This window comes from Canis lupus, chromosome 3 (assembly GCF_048164855.1).
Source record: "Canis lupus baileyi chromosome 3, mCanLup2.hap1, whole genome shotgun sequence".
Taxonomy (NCBI): domain Eukaryota; kingdom Metazoa; phylum Chordata; class Mammalia; order Carnivora; family Canidae; genus Canis; species Canis lupus.
The window spans coordinates 83,614,990-83,639,118 of NC_132840.1; the positions used below are offsets into that span (position 1 = coordinate 83,614,990).

A 24,129-nucleotide genomic window follows, 5' to 3' on the forward strand; every position below is an offset into this window, starting at 1 on the left:
AATGGCTTACTCTTGACTGGAAGCCATGCCAAAAACATAAATAGTCAATAAACAGATTTTGTACGTTATATTATGTACTGTGGTTTTTTCACCATATTCTTTTTTTTTTTTTTTTTTTTTTTAAATTTTTATTTATTTATGATAGTCACAGAGAGAGAGAGAGAGGCACAGAGACACAGGCAGAGGGAGAAGCAGGCTCCACGCACCGGGAGCCCGACGTGGGACTCGATCCCGTGTCTCCAGGATCGTGCCCTGGGCCAAAGGCAGGCGCCAAACCGCTGCGCCACCCAGGGATCCCATTTTTCACCATATTCTTAAAGCAAGGTAGAAGGAAAAAAGTGTTATTAAGAAAATCTTAAGGAAGAGAAAATACATTTACAATAATGTACTGTATTTATCAAAAAAAAATCTACATAAAAAAAAATCTACATGAAAAAAAAAATCTACATGAATGGAACCATGCTACTTAAACAATGTTGTTCAAAGATCAACTACAAATTAGAATATTAATATTAATAGAATATTGTATAGAATATTAATAGAATATTGTATAAATCTACTTATTTTATAAATAATGAAACAAAAACAATATAAAAAACTCATTAGGTATATCTGCTTAAATCTTAATTTATTGCTAAATTCTAACCTTAATAATTATTACCACCAAGTAACTTGCTATCCAATCAGTAACAAAATATTCCTAATTCTTGATAAGGCTGCAAATGAAGAATGAGAGAAAAAGAAATCTCTAATGTAAATAGGATCAAATTTCTAAGACAAAAATGTGTTTTTCTTTCTCTCATCACTGAGCACCTATAGCATAAGCACTGAAATAAGCATTAGAGATACAAGAGAGAACCAACAAATCTCCAACTTCTCAGAATTTATTTCTAGTGAGAAAAACAAGTGTTACTGAAGTATTGTTGAAATGGAATGTGATGCTATTTTCAGGGCACAACATAGTGCTTCAATAATTCTATATATTACAAAATGTTTACCATGATAAGTGTAGTTACCGCCCATCATCATGCAATGTTACCCCATTCCATACTTTATTTTATAACTGTAAGTGTGTACTACCTAATTCCCTTCACCTATTTTGCCCATCTTACCAACCACCTCTGCTCTGTCAAACATCAGTTTGTTCTTTGCATTTATGAGTCTATTTCCATTCTGTTGTTTTCCCACATATAAGAGAAACCAATGGTATCTTTCTGTCTTATTTCTTTTAGCATAATACCCTCTAGGTCCCATCCATGTTGTCACAAGTAGCAAGAGCTCCTTTTTTGTGGGTGAATAATATTCCATTGTATGATACACAGTGTGATATGCCATATCTTTATTCATGTATCAATGGCTGCTTAGGTTGATTCCACATCTTGGCCAAGGTAAATAAGCTGCAATAAACATAGAGGTGTGTATATTTTTTTGAATTAGTGCAAAAAACAAATACTTTTTGAAGTAAATAGATATGTATAAGTAAAATAATGATAACTTTGTTCTGTGAGGAGATCAACAAGAACCTACTCCAGGGAAAGTAGTCAGGAAAAGCCCTTCTAAGGAGGGGATACCTGAACTCTATCCTGAAAACAGAGAAGGCACCGGACACAGCAAGTGCACAGTGTGAACAGAGTTATAAGCTGAGCAATGTTCAATACTTTGTATTAGGAAAGAATTTAGCCTTTTAAAAACTGAATGAAAGCTGGTGTGACCAGAACATAGGAATGAGCAGGCTGTCATGACATGATGCAGAAGAGGTAGGCAAGGTCCAGATGAGGTGGGACCCTCACAGGTCCTAGTTAGCAGTTTGGGTTTAGCTCTAAAGACAGCAAAAATCTTTTGAAGAGTGTTAACATTTTCAACTTACATTTTACATCACTCTAGCAGTGTAAATGGTTGTAACTGATTACAGGATACAAACACATATGCTAATCATAACATCCCAACAAGATCCAGCATCTTGGGCTAGCTTAGTAATAACAGGAATGAAAAAAGACAAATTCTAGATGTATTTGCTCTTCTTTCTGAGAAGAACAGTCCTCACCCATGTCCTTGGAAGTCCCTTTATCATGGGAAAGTTAACTGAAAAAAAATTAACAAATTCTCTCTTTAATGGTATGATGAAGTTCAGCAAAAAGAGAATGATCTGAAAATAGAATGAACTGATTTAATTGCAGCTGGGCCTTATCCTAGATAGAGGAGTTTATGTACTTTACTTAACATCTATCAGCAACAGTTTACTCACAAATAAAATGAAAATAGTAACACATTTCACAAAAGAGTTACAAGATTTAGATGTTTACAATCTATCTACATATTTTGTTCATACGCAGATGCTCTACAAATGTGAATAGTCAACTCCACCCCTTAGTAACCGCATTTTCTAAGTGGAATAAGTGGAGCAGATATTTAATACCAAGGAATGCATTTCTGATGGTGGAATTTGAAGCAGGAGATATTTTGAGGCAAGAAAGCATTCCCCTAAAACCAACTGTTTACCCCACCTACCAGGACATAAAGGAGCTTTCAGAGTACTGTAAATATTTATGAAAAACTTGATCCTCAAAAAAAATAAACTATTATATAATGATGAATTCTTGTTAAAATACAAAGGTAGTCATTAATACAATCCAAATACAATAACACCATTCATTTTAACTGGTCTAAAGTTTACAATGAAACAGTAAAATAGTACATGCTTTATTAAGTACTTTATTAGGCAGCAATTTCTTGCACTAACAAACCTGTATTTACAGCAAGGAAAGATCATAAAGGATTTTTATTGGGGCATATGTTAGAATAAATTCTTCTAACAGCTGGGTTTAAATGCGCCATCTTACAATTAACACTTGAAAGCTGATGTTTGCTTACTTGCTAAAGAAACAAACAATGGAACACTGGATGACATCAAGACTCATTACCACTAACATTGCACTTACAAATGATTTATTCTATGTAGTGAGGCTCAATTACTGTGAGAGTTTATCTCGTTTTGGACTTCTTAAAATTACTGAATGTTCCACACTTAAGACAGTAAAAGTTATTTTAGTATATTCCTTGACATATGACCAAATCTCCAAAATGTTTATTATTATTCATTAAACTCAAACTAAATACATTATGTTTTCTAAAAAGTAAGGCAGAAGCAGAGGAAAAATTAGTATGACTTTCAGAAAAGATAAAGTATTATCATTCAGATCAAGATCATGACACAAGAGTGTTTCTTCATTAAGACCAATGTATTCTACGATATTACTTTTTTTCAGTTTGTTTACTTAAAGAACTGAAAGAAAAATAATGGGGGGAACATTTCAAAACAAGATGAACCCAAAAGAACCATGCTAAGAGACATAAATATTTAAATGTTGAAAATTAAAGATATAAAGAGAGAACCCTAAAAGAAACAAGAGAAAAGCCAATAGTGAGTATAAGGACCACCCATATGACCATCAGCTGATTTTTCAGCAGCAAGTTTTCAGATCAGAAAGAAGTGGCATGATATATTCAGGATGCAAAGGAAAAAACCTACAAGAACAGTCTACCAGCAAAGTTTTCATTCAGAATTGAAGGAGAGTTTCCCATACAAGAAAATTTTTAAAAGTTCAACACTAAACTAGCATTACAAGAAATGTTGAAAGGGTTTCAACTGGCTGACTCAGCTGGTGGAGCCTATAACTCCTGATCTTAGGGTTATAAAATTGATCCCCACACTGGGTACAGAAATTACTTTTAAAAATAACATAAAGAAAAACAAACAAAAACTCTTTAAGCAGACTAATCAAGAAAAAAAAGAGAAGAGTCAAGAAAATAAAATCAGAAATGAAAGAAAAGAAGTTACAACTTACACCCCAAAAATACAAAAAATTATTAGATTACTATAATTACACATTAACAAATTAGACAACCTACCAAAAAATGGATAGATTCCTAGAAACATTAAATATTCTATAAAATAAATCTTCCAGATGTTGTTTCTTCTTTTTATTTTTTTAAAGATTTTATTTATTTATTTATGAGAGACACAGAGAGAGACAGAAAGAGGTAGTGACACAAGCAGACAGAGAAGCAGGCTCCATGCAGGGAGCCTGAAATGGGACTCGATCCCGAGTCCCCAGGATCATGTCCTGGGCTGAAGGTGGTGCTAAACTACTGAGTCACCCGGGCTGCCTGATGTTGTTTCTTAATCAAGAAGAGACAGAATATCTGAACAGACCAATTATGTAATGAAATTCAATCAGTATTTTAAAAACTCCCAACAAACAAAAGTCCAGGGCCAAATGGCTTCACAGGTGAATTTGAAAAAAAAAAAAAAATGTAAAGAAGACTGAATATCTAGACTTGTCAATTTGTTTCCAAAAATTGGAAGAAGAAGGAATGCTTCCAAATTCATTCTATGACTAGCATTACTGTGATACCAAAACCAGACAAACACACAGCCAAGAAAGAAAATTAAAAACCAATATCCCTGATGAATCTAAATGCAAAAATCCTCAACAAAATATTAGAAAACCAAATTCAACAGTACACTATAAGGATCATACACCACGATCAAGTGGAATTTGACAGGAATGCAAAGATGGTTCAATATTCACAAATCAATTAACATCATGCACCACATTAACAAAATGAAGACTTAAAAAAATGAAGACTTAAAAAATCATTATCATTTCAATAGATGCAGAAAAAGTATTTGATAAAATTCAATATCCATTCATGATTAAAAAAAAACTGAACAAAGTGGGAATAGAGGAAGCATACCTCAAAATAATAAAGGGCATATATAACACTCCTACAGATAATAATATAATCAATGGTAAAAAAAAAAAATGAAAGCTTTTCCTTTAAGATAGGAACAAATCAAGAATATAATTTCACCACTTTTACTCAACAAAGTACTGGAAGTCCTTGCCACAGCAATCAGACAAGAAAAAGAGATAAAGGGAATGTAAATGGAAGGAAGAAGTCAAACTCAGTATTTGCAGATAACATGGTACTCAAAGATTTCACAGAAAAAACTATTAGAAACTATTAATGAATTCACTAAAGTTGCAGATACAAAATTAATATAAAGAAATTGGTTTTGGGAAGCCCAGGTAGCTCAGCGTTTTAGCGCCGCCTTCAGCCCAGGGCCTGATCCTGGAGACCCGGGATCAAGTCCCATGTCAGGCTCCCTGCACGGAGCCTGCTTCTCCCTCTGCCTGTGTCTCTGCCTCTCTCTCTGTCTCTCATGAATAAATAAATACGATCTTTAAAAAAAAAAAAAAGAAATTGGTTTCATTTCTATACAGTAATAACAAGCTAGCAGAAAGAGAAATTAATAATCACAGGTACAGGGCAGCCCTGGTGACTTAACAGTTTAGCGCTGCCTTCAGCCCAGGGCCTGATCCTGGAGACCCGGGATCAAGTCCCACATCAGGTTTCCTGCACAGAGCCTGCTTCTCCCTCTACCTGTGTCTCTGCCTCTCTCTTTCTGTGTGTCTCTCATGAATAAATAAATAAAATCTTTAAAAAAATAATCACATGTACAATTACATCAAAAATAATAAAACATCTAGAAATAAATTTAACCAAGGAGGTGAAACACCTGTACTCTGAAAACTATAAGACATCAATGAAAGAAAGTACAGTTGATGCAAATAAATAAATAAATAAATATAAATAAATATATAAATGCAAATAATATAAATATAAATATAGCATATACCATGCTTATGACTGGAAGATTTAATACTGTTTAAATGTCCATACTACCCAAAGCAATCTATAAATTCAATGCAATCCCTATCAAAATATCAATAGTATTTTTCATAGAACTTAAACCAAAAATTCTAAGATTTGTATGCAACCACAAAAATCCCAGCCAAAACATCCTTGAGGAAGAACCTCCAGAAAGCTGGAGGTATCATGCTTCTAGATTTCAAACTACAATTTCAAGCTATCATAATCAAGACAGTACAGTATTGGTACAAAAAGAGACAGAACAGAGTATAAAGCCCAGAAACAACCTATGCTTATATGGTCAATTAACCTATGACAAAGGAGCCAAAAATATAAAACAGGGAAAAGACAGTCACTTCAATAAACGGTGTTTGGAAAACTGGACAGCTACATGCAAAAGAATGAAACTGGACCACTTCTTTATACCGTATACGAAAATAACTCAAAATAGATTCAAGACCTAAATGTAAGACCTGAAACCATAAAAGTTCTAAGAGAAAACACAGGCAATAAACTCTTTGACATCAGTCTTAGCAATATTTTTTTGAATCTGTCTCCTCAGACAAGGGCAACAAAAACAAATATAAAAAAACTGAGAATATGGTACACTAAAAAGTTTTTGTCCAGAGAAGGAAACCATCAACAAAATGAAAAGGCAACCTCCTAAATCTGTAAGTGATATATCAAACAAGGGGTTAATATCCAAAATATATAAAGAACTCAAATAATCCAACACATATACACACAGAAAAACAATCTCATTTAAAACATGAGCATGGAACAGGACCTGAATAAACATTTTTCCAAAGACATACAGATGGCCATGAGACACATGAAAAAATATTCAATATTGCTGATCACAGGGAAATACAAATCAAATCCACACTGAGATGTTAATCCCACCTATCAGAATGGATAGTATCAAAAAGACAAGAAATAATAATTGTTGCCAAGGATACAAAGAAAAGGAAATCCCCATGTAGTGCTGGTGGGCATGTAAATTGGTGGAAACACTAAAAAAAAAATAACATGGGGATTCCTCTAAAGTTTAAAAACAGAAATACCATATGATGCAGCAATTCCTCATCTGGCTATTTATCCAAATAAAACAAAGCACTAATTCAAAGAGATGTTGTATGCATCACTATATTCACTGCAGCATCATTTACAATAGGTGTGATATGGAAGCAACCTAAGTGTTCATTGACAGATGCAAGTAAAGAAGTTATGGAACATAGGTACATGGATTATCACTCAGCCATTAAAAAAGAATGGGATCTTGCCATTTATGACAACACAGATAGACAAACCTAGAGCCTGTTATGCTAAGTGAAATAAGTCAGATATAGAAAGACAAACACCTTATCGCTACATTTAAACGTGGACTCTAAAAAATAAAACAAATGAACTAACAACAAAGCAGAAACAGACTAAAAAATACAAACAGGTAACTGCCAGAGGGGAGACAGATAGGGGATGCATGTAACAAGTGAAGGAGATTCAGATGTACAAACTTCCAGTTATAAAATAAGTAAGTCACAGGGACATAAAATGCAACATGAAGAATAGAGTCAATAATTTTGTCACAATTATGTTTGTTGACAGTTGGTAACTACACTTATTATGGTGATCATTTTGTACTGCATATGAATGTCAAATCACTATGTTGGTACACCTACAATGAAAAGGAAATACAGTATTGTATGTCAATTACAGTAAATTAATTAATTAATGTCTTCAGAGAGATTATAATAACATGGAGGAATGCTTTATAAATAAAAAGTTGGGATGCCTGGGTGGCTCAGCAGTTGAGTGCCTGCCTTAGGCTCAGGGCGTGATCCTGGAGTCCCAGTATCAAGTCCCAAGTCGGGATCCCTGCATGGAGCCTGCTTCTCCCTTTGCCTATGTCTTTGCCTTTGTCTGTGTGTCTCTCATGAATAAATAAAATATCTTTTTTTAAAAAGTTATGTAAAATTATATATGTACCTCTGTATTCAATGATAAAATATAACTATGTAAAACAAAGGAAAAGTATACAAAACTGTAAATAGGCAATCCCAGGGTAGTAGTATTATGGCAATTTTCTTTTTTCTCCATTTCCCATAGTTTCCAAAATTTCTATAAGTATTGTTGGCCTAAAAACCCATAAATCCACACTTTTAAATCAGAAAAAAATACACACTGATGTCTTAAAATAAGTACATCTCAATGATATCTAGACTTTCCACTAAAGTCATGCAAAGAAACTTGACTATAAAAAAAAATAAAAATTAAAAAATTAAAAAAAAAGAAACTTGACTGTCATTCTCAACACATTTCTAGAATTCTTTATTAACATTTAGGATATGCTTAGCAGATTTCAGAGCAGCTAAGCAACTATAAATCCTATTAGAAAATGACAGAAGAATAGTGGGGAAAAAAACCCAGTAGACTGATGTTCAAATCCTAGTCTTTCTCTTTAATTTTACGACTTTGGGCAAGTTATTAACATTCTTGAGTCTTAGGTTCATCAGCTATAAAATGAAAAACAGACTATTTACCTCACACAATTGTTGAAAGAATTAAATGTTATACTGCATGTCACAGTATCTGTGTACTAGAAACAGATAATCAAAATGCCTACTAAATATGAATCATTTCAGTATGAAAGATATGGTTTACATTTCTGAATTCACAATTTAACAAAAAATAAAAACTTGAAAGGGTAGAGGCAAAAGCACAATTAAAAGATTCAAAGATAAGACCTAAAACAATCAGTATTAGTTAACTTCCAGAAAGGTGGAAAAAAAAAAATCACAGTTGTTTAACTGGCCATTTTCTAAGATTAAAGAACAAGAGAAAAATGGGTTAAATAAAAAAGAATTTCAGGTGTACTTTAAAAATTAGAAATTAGCAAAAATATTCAATATATGAAAAAAAGTTTCTGGAACAAATTACATCAGTATGTAATGGTAATCATATATTATCTGAAGACTAAGCAATCTCTTAAATCTATTCGAGATTGTGAATTCCACTGAGATGCAGTAAAAACTGGCAATCAGGAAACTGAAGTCTCTAGTAGTAAATCTTGCTAAGATTTCATATAACTTAGAAAGCCACATCAGTAATTTGGGCCTCAATTTCCTCATTGGCATATGAGAGGGTGTGATTATGAGTCTCTATAATATTAGTTATTAAGTAATATGTGATTGCCACTTAATATGATTTATGGCTGACACATTTGGCAAGAATACAGAAAGTAAGCCATAGAGATGCATCACTGATCACTTACAGTCCTTCAAAGAAGTGTAATGACATTATTATACTGTAGTAACTTACACTTTGATATAATGAATAGTATATTAAGTTGTCTGAAATTCTTTAAGCAGATTAACAAGATACTTGCAACTAGAAAATAGCCTAACTAGTTAGGTCACTAATTCATGGAAGCATAATCAAGTGACATATAGTTCCAAAATACCATGCTTATCTTTTGAAGGTCACTTAAGAAAATAGCACAAGTGTTTGTAACATTATGTTTTGCTTATGAGAATAAAACTGTTCGCATTGTCAGATCATGAGGATATTAATGGTGAGAAGGACAGATGCTAAAAGATGGTAGGTTACAGAGGGATTAATAAATTCATTACTGACATGCCAATCACGTACTCTAGATAAAGAAGATATGATTTGTATCTATGCATAAACAATGGTTCACCAAAACACACGTGATATTTTCTCTTAAAAATTAAGTCACAAAATAGAAGTATTTTACTAATCATGACATGAAACTTAGTGATTCAGAGCTGCCTACTTTCTATTAACAATATGAAACTTTGGCCATCTTATTTTTATACAAGCTAAATTCAATTTCCAATCTCATATTCTGATACCTAGAAATAAAAGCATTTAAGTCTGAAAGGTTGTTTTTTTTAAAAAATCACTAAGACTAAGAACTCAGGTATTTCCTATATGAGGTAAGCATTAGACCTCTCAAGATTATGTAATTTTTAACTTCAGGTACAGGAATAATAGTTTTTGAGGGGAAAAAAAACAAAAACCACAAATGCCCCTTTCCCAAGGAAAACAAAAAACAAAAAACTTTGTACAAAAGAAAGCTTTTTGCAAAAACAATTACTTTACAATCACTAATTCTAAACTAGACATAAGGCCTAATGAAAGTGAAGTAAGCAAAGGAGCTAAACTACTTACTTGGTGGAGGAAATAATGCTACAAATGACCTACTTCAAATCTCATTAAGAGAAGTCCCGGTAATTATCCTCACAAAAATTCTAAAACTAAGAGTCAAGAAACAGACTCCTTCTACAACATATACACACATACACAGGCTACATACTGTACAGTGAGGCTTCCTGCCTGGTAGAAAAGTGAGCATCTCAGGCAGAGAAAACTGAAGCTACATTTGCCCCTTTCACTCTAATAGATGACCAGTAACTGATTAATTTAATCTTTGTCATCAAATAAACGGTGTATTTCCTTTACTCTTACAAGAAGAGTTTTAAGTTTGTAAATTAAATATCTGCAGGACTTATTCTATTAATTGCTTCAGTTCTGAGTACATGCAGAATTGCCAATATGACAGGGAGAAAGAATGAAACGAAACATCTGTGTTACCATAGTCACTGTTATTCATCCACAAATGTCTAAAGCCTTAAAAACTTTCTAAACTTGCAGAGATAAGAGGCAAGTAACAATACTAAACTGTGCATTCCATCAATTTTGTATGAACACATAACTCTTTTTTAAAGGACTCCATTTACTTTCTTAACAATGGTTATGGCACAGTCTAATTTCATTTCAATATCATACAAGTATCTTTCTGTGAATTCTATTAGATGCCATACAAAATGCATTAAAAGGAATCTATGCATCCACAAAATTACCTGACAAGCAATGTGCACGAGGTAGACCAGCTCTTTAGATTCACAGCCATTTTTCGTTACTTCATTCTGTTCTTCTGAAAGGGACAGCTACGTCAAAAAAAAAAAGAGAGAGAGAGAAGAGAAAGTCATGATTAATGAGTAAGAATAAACTAGGCATTCAGTAATACTTGAACCCTCACATCAACTCACTGTAAATTATGCCTTTCAAGGGTACTCTATTGCTTATGGAAGATAAAGAATTCAGGATGTTTTAAAAAATATGTTTCTAAGAATTGTCTTTGTAGTTTAAAGTAGCACAAACTGCATAAGAGTAGTAAATGAAATACCTTCATTCAAGAGCAGGTCTTCACTCCCCTAATTTATTTAGCACATTTGTGGGCAGGCTCTGAGAGACAGCATGACCAACTAGTTAAAGGAGAGCTCATGCTCTATTGGAAGAGATTGGAAACTGGCTTCCCAGAGAACAGGTGGGGACTGCACACATGTGTCACTTCAGACTTATTATGTATATCTACACATCAGGTTTTATTTTATTTTTACTTGAACAAGAAGCTACAATTTAGAAACTGAGTTGCTTCATATGAAAACAGAGATTTCTAGCTTCTATTGAAAAATCAGAAAATCTAAATTATTGGACCTATATTCTCACATAAGAATGGCTGGAACTGAAAAGTGACCAAACCCTTTAAATGAGGCATGCACTCTCCAAGACTTTGGCACCAGTATCTCAGCTTAATGGTAACTATCATTCTTCATGCTGTTTGCTTTGTTATTTTAACATACACTATTCTCTTCCTGCATTTATATTACATATTTGCCCCATCTAAGGTTGTAAATTTGCAAACTCTGCTCTAGAGACAGACAGCCCTGAGTTCAAAAGTGTCACTAACTAGCTGTAGAATATTGACCTACCTACTTAATCTCTCATCGGGAAAATGAAAATGATTAACAACACCTATTCTCCAGTTTGTGAGTAGCAAATGAGATAATGCATTTAAAGTGTTCACCAAGATGCCTACTACTCATAAGTACTTAATGTTACTTATCATTATAGTTAATATTATAAAAAAGAAAAGATAGACACATTCTCTATTTTTGAGAGCAGTATCACTAAAGTACTTTTAAAAACACTCTGGTTTTTTTTGTTTTTTTTTTTAATTGAAGTTGATTCAGTCTAGTATACTGGAGTTGGGGTTTTCCAGTAACTAGGAAGTTGAGTTTTTTTTTTTTTTTAAGATTTTACTTATTTACTCATGACAGACACAGAGAGAACGAGAGAGAGAGAGAGAGAGAGAGGCAGAGACACAGGCAGAGGGAGAAACAGGCTCCATGCAGGGAGCCCAACGTGGGACTCAATCCCAGGTCTCCAGGATCACACCCCAGGCCGAAGGCGGCGCCAAACCACTGGGCTACCGGGGCTGTCCAACACTGGTATTAAGCAGAAGTTCACAAGGTAATGATCACTCATTTTCAAACCAGCCCAAGCAAGCCAGATTTAACTATAAAACCATACTTTCAACAAAAGAATTAGGGGTAAGAAAAAACCTAAATGAGCTAAAAAGGGAAGGTGATAAGACATTCATGAGGGATCCCTGGGTGGCGCAGCGGTTTGGCGCCTGCCTTTGGCCCAGGGCGCGATCCTGGAGACCCGGGATCGAGTCCCACATCGGGCTCCCGGTGCATGGAGCCTGCTTCTCCCTCTGCCTGTGTCTCTGCGCCTCTCTCTCTCTCTCTGTGACTATCATAAATAAATAAAATTAAAAAAAAAAAAAGACATTCATGAGACAGAATAGACTCATGGACATGCTCAGAAGCCTGGTTAAGGTGCAGGAAGATAAAGAATCTATACTAGACCGGGTAAGGAGAAACCAGCCAAACCCTGAAGACTGCATGTGGACTGGAGTGATGAACGAAAATTCCAAGGAAAACCTTGTAGCAAAGAGTCAACGCCTACCCAACCCCAGATCAGTGCACCAAAGGCTGGGGGAAGAGCAGGAGCACGGAGTGAGGTGAACCTGTGAAGGGTGTGGAGCCTCCTCAGCACATGCAGCTAACTGCTGTGGACGGGGAGCACAGCAAGAAAGCTCAGAGAGGGTCTCTTGAGGCATTCAAGATATTCAAAAACTGAAGGCTGGAGGAGGCACAGAAAAGCCCTGAGAAACACCATAGAGGCAAACCAGGGCTTCAGAGAGAGCTCTATGCCATGGTCTGCATCCGCAGTGGGGGAGACAGAAGAAAGCTCTCGTTTGGCACAGAAGATTGGGGAAAGGACTGGAGAACAAAGACAACTAGCAGCCAGGCAGTAAAGAAGAGACAGAGAAAGACCATGCTTCTCCTCAATTCAGAAAACTAGCGGCTGAGCAGTAAAGCACAAAGAGATCTTTAGATACCTCACCAATTTTCAATTCCCCTCAATGGAGGGTGTACAAAACAACTCTTGGATATCCAAACCGTAAGGAAGAGTATACAATTTTAAAATGTCAGTAATCACAGAAGAAATAAAGACTAGAAATAAAATCAACCTTCTTAATCAGAACTAGGGTGGAGAGGAGAATGAGGACAGAGAGAAGAAACTCCTTCAAAATGGGCAAAAAGACTGGAGGGCCTCACAGCAAAGAAGGATGGTCAGGTGGTATCAATAAAATGGCAGAGTAGGCAACTCCAAACTCCATTCCCTTCACAGACGCATGAGAAAACAAGCAAAAACTCTCAGAATCAATTTTCTCAGTAATCTAGAATACAGCAGAAGGTTTACAATCACCATGAGAACACTGAATCAAGGAAAAAACCAACATAACTTGCAGAAAAGCTTTGTGGTATCTTTCCCTGCCGTGGCCCCATGCCTTCCCATCTCAGCAGCACTCCTGCAGGTAGCAGCCCTAGTTCCCAAGGTGGGACCTTCTTCCCTGGGTCCAGAGAGAGTAGAGACATCATTAGCAAACTCTTGTAGCTGTCTGTTCTGATCTGTCTGGCAACTCATGAAGAGTTGACACAAGGGACATGTCTCTTTTTCACCTAACTTGGAACTCATTCAGGGATTTTAAAAAAACAGCATTGCTAAAATACTGTAAAGTGAACTAAAAGTCTTCAGTCACCTGAAGCAAGACTATACTTAAGACATAATATAGACAGTTTAACAGCAAGGAGAAAGAGGTGAGGAGAGAAGTTCCTTGGGAAATGAGAGTATTCAAACATGTCTGTGTAAGCTGGGGCATTGAGAAAGCCATGATTACATTCAGGGTAGCATACATGCACACCAGACAAAAGGATTTCCTTATTTCACCTCCACTCTCCAACCTAAGACAGAGCTGTAAAGAGCCTGGTTAATTGTTGAATGCGTGCTTCAGCACAAAGGAAATGTGCAAAGACTCACTTATTATTTATTTTCTTTATTTTTTATTTTTAGTTCTTGGCATTCAAGGAATTCCCTGACAAAACACTATCTGAACACAAGTAAAAGAAGAGACGTCAGTGAGCACATAGGACATGGAACACAATCTTTTCAAAAACAGTCTGGAAAAGTCACTAAAAACAGAGGCTGCAACCCTCAGGATCAAAACCAGCAAACCTGTGGTCAGGGACAGAATCTGATTTCCACAGTTACCATATTGTAACATCCAAATGTCCACTATGCAACAACAACAAAACTCACAAACTATACAAAGAAACAGGAATGCGCATTATAAGCCATTCATTCACAAGAAAAAAAAAAAGCTATAAGCCAGTAGAAGCTATCCCTGAGACACCCAAATATAGGCCTTAACAGATCTTAAATGTACTTTATAAAACACTCAAAGAGCTCAAAGAACTAAAAACGAAACCTGAAAAACAATGTATAAATAAATGAAAATATCAATGATAAGAAAGGAAGTAAAAAAGGGAACAAAAAACAAATTTGAGGAATGACTAAAAACTCTTACTAAAGGGATCTAAGTAGTATAACTAAAAATTCACTAAAGGGATCAACAGCAGACTTGGGAAAGAAGAAGAATCAGCTGACTCAAAGATAAGATAAGTCAAAATACAGGTTTCCCCCACTCTCCAAAAGTAGAGCATTCCTCTGAAACCTTTAAAAGGCAAAATGGTATAAAGTGAAGAGTATCCTCTGCTTTCCAAAAGTCTGCATTATGCCACCTTACTTTTATGAAAGACCTCTATTAGTTAATACCTGTTTTTGCCAATTGAAAGACATCAAAAAATGATTTTCACACTTATGAAAATAGCCACTACTGTACTAACATAGGTATTCATCAAAGCCAAGTAGTATAAGGGAAAGTTTCAGAAAGCAAGAGAAACCTGTATAGCCCAAAGAACAGAAAGAAAAAGAAATTTTAAAAAGTGAAATGTTACACAGGAACCAGTAGGATATTTTCAAGAGACCAAAACATGCATTATGAAAATCCCAGAAGGAAAAAGAGAAAGACATATGGAGATTATATGAGTAGTGACATCAAGAAGATGGAAGAATGAGAGAACCCAGACTCTAGACCCCCTGCACAGAAACAGAGATAAGCAACTACCAACACACAAGAATATCTTTGTGAAATTCTAGAACTTGGGAGGTGAGGCCAACACAAACACTTGGATGACAAAACCCGGGAAAACTCACATGAGAAGGGAAAGCATAGTTTCACATGACTATAGTCATCCCTTTCGCAGGCCAGCACAGCACCACACTAAAAGGGATTCCCTAGGGCTATGGCTTTTCGTTGGGGGGTGGGGGGTGTGAAAAAGAGCCCTAGAGAGATATCCAGCTTCCCCAATGCTGAGGAATGAACTTCAGGAGGCCCACCTCTGTCTTGCCTCACAGGGAACACTGAAGGAACTGGCAGGAGTAGACCACCTGGGGCCACCTAGTAACAAAGAAAGGGGATGGGGGCACAAAGCAACCAGGCAATGGATATTGGTGGTAGCACATGTCCCCGCCAGCAACCTCACCTGATAAGAAAGTCCCGCCTGAAGCTCTGCCCATCTGCAGAGACAAAATGGTGGCCAGGTAAGCTCAGGAGATACAATCATCAGTTTTGGCTGGTTGGAGTCCCCAATCAACGGACCATCCAATCAGAAAGAACAGTCAGTGACACTACCAGACTCCAAAGTCTGGCCTCCAGGCTGCACTCTGATGCAAGGCACAGCCTGTGGCCCTGCCCAGCCTGGGAGGCCAGCAAGTGAACAACTTGACCAGGCACAGCCAGAAACTCTAACCAGTAGAAAATCCAACCAGTTATCCTGCCCAAATAGAGCAAAAGATGTGTATACCATCTATCATTACACAGACCAGCCTGTGTCCCTTCCCAAAAGCACAGAGAGCCTTCTAGCCTTCCTCAATCACTGAATCCCAGCCTGCAGACCCACCTGAATACAAACACCAGTCTGACACGACTTGGCCATTCAGTGCAAACTGTGACCACAACTGACCAGGGATGATTACTGAGCCCAGCCTGCATCTCTGCAATCCAGCTCAGCAAGTGGTCCTACCTGATAACAGAGCCATGCTGGCAACCCACTTGACCTCAAAAATTGTGCAGGGACCTCACCCATCAGAGATCCCAGCAGCAAGTACCACCTATCTACAGATGCTACCAGCTGAGTCATTCAAACTCAGAAGCTAGGGTGACTCTTCAAAGTCTTTCCCTATCAAAAGAACCTATAAAAACTGGAAGAGGAAACTACTTCCTCAAATGAACAAACACCAGTGCAAGAAGATAAGGATCATGACAAATCAGGGCAACATGACATCACCTAAGGAATAAATATCTAATAAGTGATCCTAAAAAAAGAAACATCTAGGAGGTAACAAAGAATTCAGAATCTTTTTTTTTTTTTTTTTTTTTTTTAGAATAATCATCTTAAAGAAATCTAGTGAGGGGCACCTGGGTGGCTCAGTGCTTGAGCCTTTGGCTCTGGTTGTAATCCCGGGGTCCTGGGATCAAATCCCACATCATGCTCCCCATAGCGAGCCTGCTTCTCCCTCTGCCTATGTCTCTGCCTCTCTCTCTGTGTCTCTCATGAATAAATAACTAAAATCTTTTTTAAAAATTAGTGAAATACCAAACACAGAGAGAGAGAGAGAGAGAGAGAGAGAAAACTAAAGGAACCTAGGAAAGCATTACATGAACAAAATGAGAAGTATAAAATGCAGAAATTATTTTTTAAAAAACCTAGAAAGCACAGAGCTAAAGAATATAATGATTGTGTTAAAAAATTCAATAGAGAATGTCAACAACAGACTCAATCTCAAGTAGAAGAAATAATCAATGAACTTGAAGACAAGTATTTTGAAATTATCTAATCAGAAGAGCAAAAATAAAAAGAAATGAAAAAGAATGAAGAAAGACTACAGAACTTATAGGATACATTAAGTGCAACAATACATGCATGATTGGAGTCCCAAGAAAAGGAGAAAGGGGGGCAGAAAGTATATCTAAAGAAATAATAGCTGAACACTTCCCAAATTGAAGAAGAGATATAGATATCCACGTATGTGAAGCTCAAATATCACCAAATGTATTGAACCCAAAGAGGATCTATTATAATCAGTCAAAAATCAAACAAAAAGAATTTTCAGAGCAGCAAGAAAAAAGAGAATTTCATGTACAAGGGAATTCCCGGAGTTATCAGATTTTTCATCAGAAATTTTGCAGACCACAAGAGAGTGGAATAATATGCTCAAAGTTCTAAAAGAAGAAAACTGACACACAAGAATATTATACGTGGCAAGCTGCCCATCAGAAATGAAGGAGATATACTTCCCAAACAAATAACCACTGAGGGAGTTCACTGCTATACCTGCATTACAAGAAACTCTAAAGAAGTTCTTCAAGCTAAAATGAAAAGGCAGGGGATCCCTGGGTGGCGCAGCGGTTTAGCGCCTGCCTTTGGCCCAGGGCGCGATCCTGGAGACCCGGGATCGAATCCCACGTCGGGCTCCCAGTGCATGGAGCCTGCTTCTCCCTCTGCCTATGTCTCTGCCTATCTCTCTCTCTCTCTCTCTCTCTCTCTCTGTGACTATCATAAATAAAAAAAAATAAAAAATAAAAAAATAAATAAATAAAATAAAATAAAATAAAATAAAATGAAAAGGCACTAAAACTCAAAAAAAAAGTAAACTCAAAATAAAGGTAAATACATATTCAAATTCAAAATTCTCTACTATTGAGAAAATGGTATGCAAATCAATTTAACTTATAAAAGTTGAAAGACAAATTAAAAATGACTATAAAAAAATAAATAAATAAAAATAAAAATGACTATAGCTACAACAGCTTTTAAATAGATACCAAATATAAAAAGATGTTAAGTTGTAATAATAGTAACCTAAAATGTGAGACAAAGAAAAGGACAGTTTTTCTATGTAATCCAACTTAGGTTCTTATCAGCTTAAAATAGGGTATCATATGTTATTTTATGTAAACTTCATAGTAATCACAAAGAAAAAGTCTACAGTAGATACAGGAAAGAGAAGAAAGGAAACAAAATATAATGCCACAAATACTCATCAGATCACCAAGGAAGATGGCAAAAGAAAGAAGGTTTAAAAAAAAAAAAAAAAAAAGGAACTATGGTCAAACAGAACAATTAACAAAATGTCCTGAAGTATCAATAATTATATTTTGTATTAGTTGATTTATTTAAAACGAAATCTGTGAGGTCAAAGTCAATGAGATCAATGTTATAAGCTCGATGAGCAAATTCTAGACCCATGAGAAATAGTTTATAATCTTTTAAGTGAACAGTTTTCTGTATCAAACATTCTAGACAAACACAGTCGATGGCTGAATTACATTCGTGTGTGTGTGTGTGTGTGTGTGTGTGTGTGTGTGTCACTCCTTCTTTAATCATTTATCTATCGATGGGCATGAGTAGCTTCCACAGTTTGGCTATTGTAAATTAGCTGCAATAAATACAGGGATGCATATATGCCTTCAAATCAGTGTTTTCGTATTCTTTGGATAAATACCCAGTACTGTGACTACTAGATCATAGGTTAATTCTAATCTTAATTTTTTGAGGAACCTCCACACTGCCTTCCACAATAGATGCACCATTTGCATTCCCACCAATTGTACACAAGGGTTTCTTTTCTTCTACATCCTTGTCAACATTTGTTTCTTCAGTTTTTGATTTTAGCCATTCTGGCAGGTGTGATGTGATATCTCACTGTGGTTTTGATTTGCATTTCCCTGCTGATGAGTGATGTTGAGCATATTTCTATGTGTCTGCTGGCCATCTGGATATCTCCTTTGAAGAAATCTCTGTTCCTGTCTTCTGCCTATTTGTAACTAGATTGCTTGGGTTTTTTTAGTGTTGAGTTCTATAAGTTCTTTATATATTTTGGATACTAACACTTTATTGGATAGATCATTTGCAAATATTTTCTCCCATTGAGATTATCTTTCAGTTTTATTGATTGTTTCCTTTGCTGTGACAAAAAGTGTTTTATTTTTATATACTCCATATAGTTTAGTTTTTGTTTCCCTTGCCTCTGGAAACAAGAAAGATGTTATTGTTATAGCTCATATCAAAGAAATTACTACCTGTGCTCTCTTTGAGGATACTTATGGTTTCAAGTCTCACATTTAGGTCCTTACTTCATTAAGAATTTATTTTTCTGGATGGTGAAAGAAAGAGGCCCAATTCCATTCCTTTCCATGTAGCCATCCATTTTTCCCAACCCCGTTTGAAGGGCCTTTTTTTCCCCACTGCGTATTCTTGCCATCTTCGTTGAAGATTAGTTGACCATGTAACTGTAGGTTCATTTCTGTTCCATTTTGATCTGTGCCTCTTTTTGTACTAGTACCATAAGGTTTTAATTACTGCAGCTTGAAGTCTGGAATTTTGATACCTCCAGTTTAGTTTTTTGTTTACAAGACTCCTTTGGCTATTCAGGGTCTTTTGCAATTCCACACAAATTTTAAAACTGTTCCAGTTCTGTGAAAAATGCTGTTGGCATTTTGATAAGGATTGCATTAAATGTTTAGACTCTTCCTAGTAGTATATACATTTTCTTAAAATATTTTATTTATTTATTTATCTATTTAAGAGAGCAGAAAGAGACAGAGACAGCACAACATGAGTGGGGGAGGGGCAGAGGAAAAGCAGACTCCCCACTGTGCAGAGCCTGATGTGGGCTGTATCCTAAAACCCTGGGATTATGACCTGAGCCCAAGGCAGATACTTAATCTGAGCCACTCAGGTGGTGCCCGACAATATACACACTTAAACAATATTTTTTCTTCCAATCCATGAGCATGGAACAGCTTTCCATTCTTTGTCTTGCCATCAATTTCTTTCATCAGTGTTTTATAATTTTCAGAGTATAGGTCTTTCACTTCCTTGCTTACTTTTATTCCTAGGTATTTTGTTATTTTTGATACAATTGTAAATGGGATTGTTTTCTTAATTTCTCTTTCTGCTGTTTCATTATTACTGTTGAAATCTGTTGGATTTCTGTAAATTGATTGTGTATCCTGTGACTTTACTCAATTCCTTTATCAATTCTATGAGTATTTGGGAATCTTTAGGATTTTCTATATATAGTATCATGTCTTTTACAAAGAGTGAAAGTTTAATTTTTCCTTACCAACTTGGATGCCTTTAATTTCTTTTTGTTATCTGATTGTTCAGTTTTTGTGGCTAGAACTTCCAGTACTATGTTGAATAAAAGCAGTGATAGTGGACATCCCTGTCTTGTTCCATCCCTGTTTTCCCCAGTGAGGATGTTCACTGTGGTTTTTCATATATGGCCTTAATTATTAGAAGTATGCTCCCTCAAAATTTACTTTTTTTGTTTTTGTTTTTTTAAATTTACTTTGTTGAGGGGTTTTAGCAGGAATGGATGTCGTACTATGTCAAATGCTTTCTCTGCATCTACTGAAATAATCATATGGTTTTTATTGTTTCTCTTATTGGTGTATCACATTGATTTGCAAATACTGAACCCCTCTTGCACCCCAGGAATAAATCCCACTTAATTGCAGTGAGTAACTTTTTATTGTATTGCTGTGTTCAGTTTTCTAATATGTTGGTGAGAATTTTTATATCTATATTCATCGGAGATACTGACCTGTAGTTCCCTTTTTTGTGGTGTTTTTATCTGCCTTTGGTACCAAGGTAATACTGGCTTCATAGGAATTGGGGAGATTTCCTTCCTTTTCCATTTTTTGGAAAAGTTCGAGAAGAATAGGTATTTTTTCTTCTTTGAATGTTTGATACAATTCACCCGTGAAGCTGTGTGGGCCTCAATTTTTGTTTGTTGGGAGAGTTTTGATTACTGATTCAATTTTACTGCCCCAGTAATTGGTCTCTTCAAATTTTCTATTTCTTCCTGCTTCAGTTTTGGTAGCTTATATATTCCTAGAAATTCAACCATTTCTAGTCTGTCCAGTTTGGGGCATATAATTATTCATAATATTCTCTTACAATTGTTTGCATTTCTGTAGTGTCAGTTGTTATTTCTCCTCTTTCATTTCTGATTTCCTTTATTTGAAGTCCTCTCTTTTTGATGAGTCTACTTAGAGGTTTATCAATTTTGTCGATCTTTTCAAAGAACCAACTCCTGGTTTCATTGATCTTTTCTACTGGGTTTTTTTTTTTTTTTTGGTTTCTATATCATTTATTTCTGCTCCAAACTTTACTATTGCCTTCCCTTCTGCTCATTTGGGATTTTGTTTGTTTTTTTGTTTCTAAAGGAGTAAGGTTAGGTTGTTTATTTGAGATTTTCTTGCTTCTTGAGGTAGGCCTGTACTGCTATAAACTTCTCTCTTAGCTTTTACTGCATCCCAAAGATTTTGAGCCATTGTGTTTTCATTTTCATTTCTCTCCATGTAATTTTTTATTTCTTTTTTTGATTTCTTGGTTGACCCACTCATTGTTTAGTAGGCTGTTATTTAACCTTCATATATTTGTGCTCTTTCCAGATTTTTTCCTGTGGTTGATTTCTAGTATCATAGCATTGCAGTCAAAAGACATGCATCGTATGACTGATCTTTTTGAATTTATTGAGATTTATTTTGTGGTCTAGTATGTGAGCTATTCTGGAGAATATTCTGTGTGCACTTGAAAAGAATGTATTCCACTGTTTTACAATGGAATGTTCTGAATATATCTGTTAAATCCATCTGGTGTAGTGTCTCATTAAAAACCACTGTTTCTTGTTGGTTTTATGTTTGGACAATCTGTCCATTGATGTAAATGGGGTATTAAAGACACCCATTATTATCATATTGCTATCAATTAGTTCCTTTATGTTTGTTATGAACTGTTTTATGTATTTGGGTGCTCCTATATTGGTGCATAAATATTTACCATTGTTATATCTTCTTTTTAGATGGTCCCTCCCATTATTACATAGTGTCCTTCCTTGTTTCATTACAGTCTTTGTTTTAAAGTCTATTTTGTCCAATAAAGGTACTCCTATCTTGGCTTTCTTTTCCTACCCACTTACATAATAAATGTTTCTCTATCCACTCACTTTCAAACTGTATGTGTCTTCAGGTCTGAAATGAGTCTCATACAGGTAGCATATAAATAGGTCCTACTTTTTTTATCCATTGAGTTACCCTATGTCTTTTGATTTAAGCATTTAGTCCATTTACATTTAAAGTAATTACTGATAGGTAAGTATTTATTACCATTTTGTTACTTGTTTTGTGGTTATTTTTGTAGTTCTTCTCTCATGGTTTACTGGCTCTCTTTGTGAAACACTTGAACTCTCTTCTCTTTATTTTTTCCATGTCTATTACTGATTTCTGGTTTGTGGTTACCAATAGGTTTGCATATAACATCTGCATACAGCAGTCTCCATTAAGTAGATGGGACACTTAAGTTTGAACTCATTCCTTACTCTTCTCCTCCACCCCATGTTTTAGGTATATGGTTGTCATAGTTTACATCTTTTTATTTTGTGAATCCCTTGACTGATTTTTACACATATACTCATTTTCACTGCTTCTGTGTTTCCTACTTTTCTTATTTATGGTCTTTCCCTTCCACTGAACGAGTCCCTCTTTAACATTTCCTGTAGGGCTAGTTTAATGGTCATGAACTCCTATAACTTCTGTTTGTCCAGCAAACTCTTCTTCTCCTTCTATTCTGAATGACAGCCTTGCTGGATAATGTACTCCTGGCTGCAAGTTTTTCCTTTTAGCACTTTGAATATATCACGTCACTCACTTCTGGCATGCAAAATTGCTGTTGAAAAATCCACTAGCAGCCTTATGGGGTTTCCTATATATCAGTCTTCTTTTCTCTTGCTGCTTTTAAAATTCTCTTTTTATCACTACTTTTTGCCATTTTAATTACTATGTGTCTTGGTGTGAACCTCCTCAGGGTGATTTTGGGGTTCTCTGTACCTCTTGAAACTGGAATTCTGCTTCCTTCCCCAGATTTGAGAAGTTTTCAGCTATTACGTCTTCAAATAAACTTTCTTCCCACTTTTCTCTCCCTTCTTCTGGGATTCCTATAATACAAATGTTATTTTGCTTGATGGAGTCACTGAGTTCCCTAAGTCTACTCTCATTTTGCATAATTTTTTTCTTTCCACCTGTTCAGCTTGATTACTTCCCACTACTCTGTCCTCCAGTTTGCTGGATTCATTTTCTGCTTCTTTTAGTCTGCTATTTATTTCATCTGATGTATTTTTAATTTAATTTACTGTGTTCTTCATCTCCAATTGGTTCTTCTATAGGTTTTTGTTAAGGGTCTCACTGAGGTCCTCCACTCTTTTCTCAAGTCCAGTGAGTATCATTACGATTTTTATTTTAAGTTCTCTATCAGGCACATTACTTATCTCCATTTCACTTAGGTCTCTTCCTGAGGTTTTGATCTATTGTTTCATTTGGGACATATTCCTCTGTCTCATTGTGTCTAACTCTCTGTGTCTGTTTCTGTGTGTTAGAAAACTCAGCTACATCCCCTACCCCTGAAAGTAATAGCCTCATGAAGAAGAGATCCTGTAGTGCCCTGCAGTGCAGTATTCCATGTTACTGGTACCTGGTGCTTCCAGGGTGTCTGCTAAGTGTATTGCATACACCCTGCTATTGTGGCTGGGCTGCTATTTCCTTCAGTCCAGTCATATGCTGTGGCTCTCTTTGCCTGTTGTGGGCAGTGCTTGTTCTCTATGGAGTTAGTGGACCAGTCTCGGGCTTGAGTTTAGTCAGATCATGTATTTTGTCAGACACACAGTAGCACCAAACTGCAGGGCACCTGTGTGTTGTCCCCTGAGATGCTTTCGTTGGTCAGTGGGCCCTGCAATCAGACCAACTGTCTGCCCCCAGCCCATTGCTGGGACTGCAGTCTGACTGGACTTGTGGTTATCTTCCCCTCCCCCAAGGACAGGAGTCACTCTGGTATGGTGCTGGCCCCTTTCAAGGGTACTTGCAGACTGCCAGGCTTGTGGTCCTGGTTTGAACAGATTCTAGCCAACACCATATGGGAAAGGACTAATCACACAGTGTCTGCAAAGCCTGTGCACCAGCGAGAGGAGACATGCTCCCCTTCCTCCCACCTGGACCTGGTGGCCAGGCAA

The 24,129-nt window shown here is 36.0% G+C and overlaps 1 protein-coding gene across 9 annotated transcripts in view; it reads right to left on the bottom strand.

The window, feature by feature from the left end:
* The window catches only part of ARHGAP32 (Rho GTPase activating protein 32), a 291,519-nt gene that overhangs the window by 104,170 nt on the left and 163,220 nt on the right, over positions 1-24,129 (bottom strand). For all 9 annotated transcript variants that reach the window (XM_072822689.1, XM_072822691.1, XM_072822687.1 and 6 more), the window contains one exon: positions 10,602-10,688. In XM_072822689.1, the coding sequence (XP_072678790.1) occupies positions 10,602-10,688 (87 nt within the window). The remainder of the gene's footprint in view (positions 1-10,601; positions 10,689-24,129) is intronic.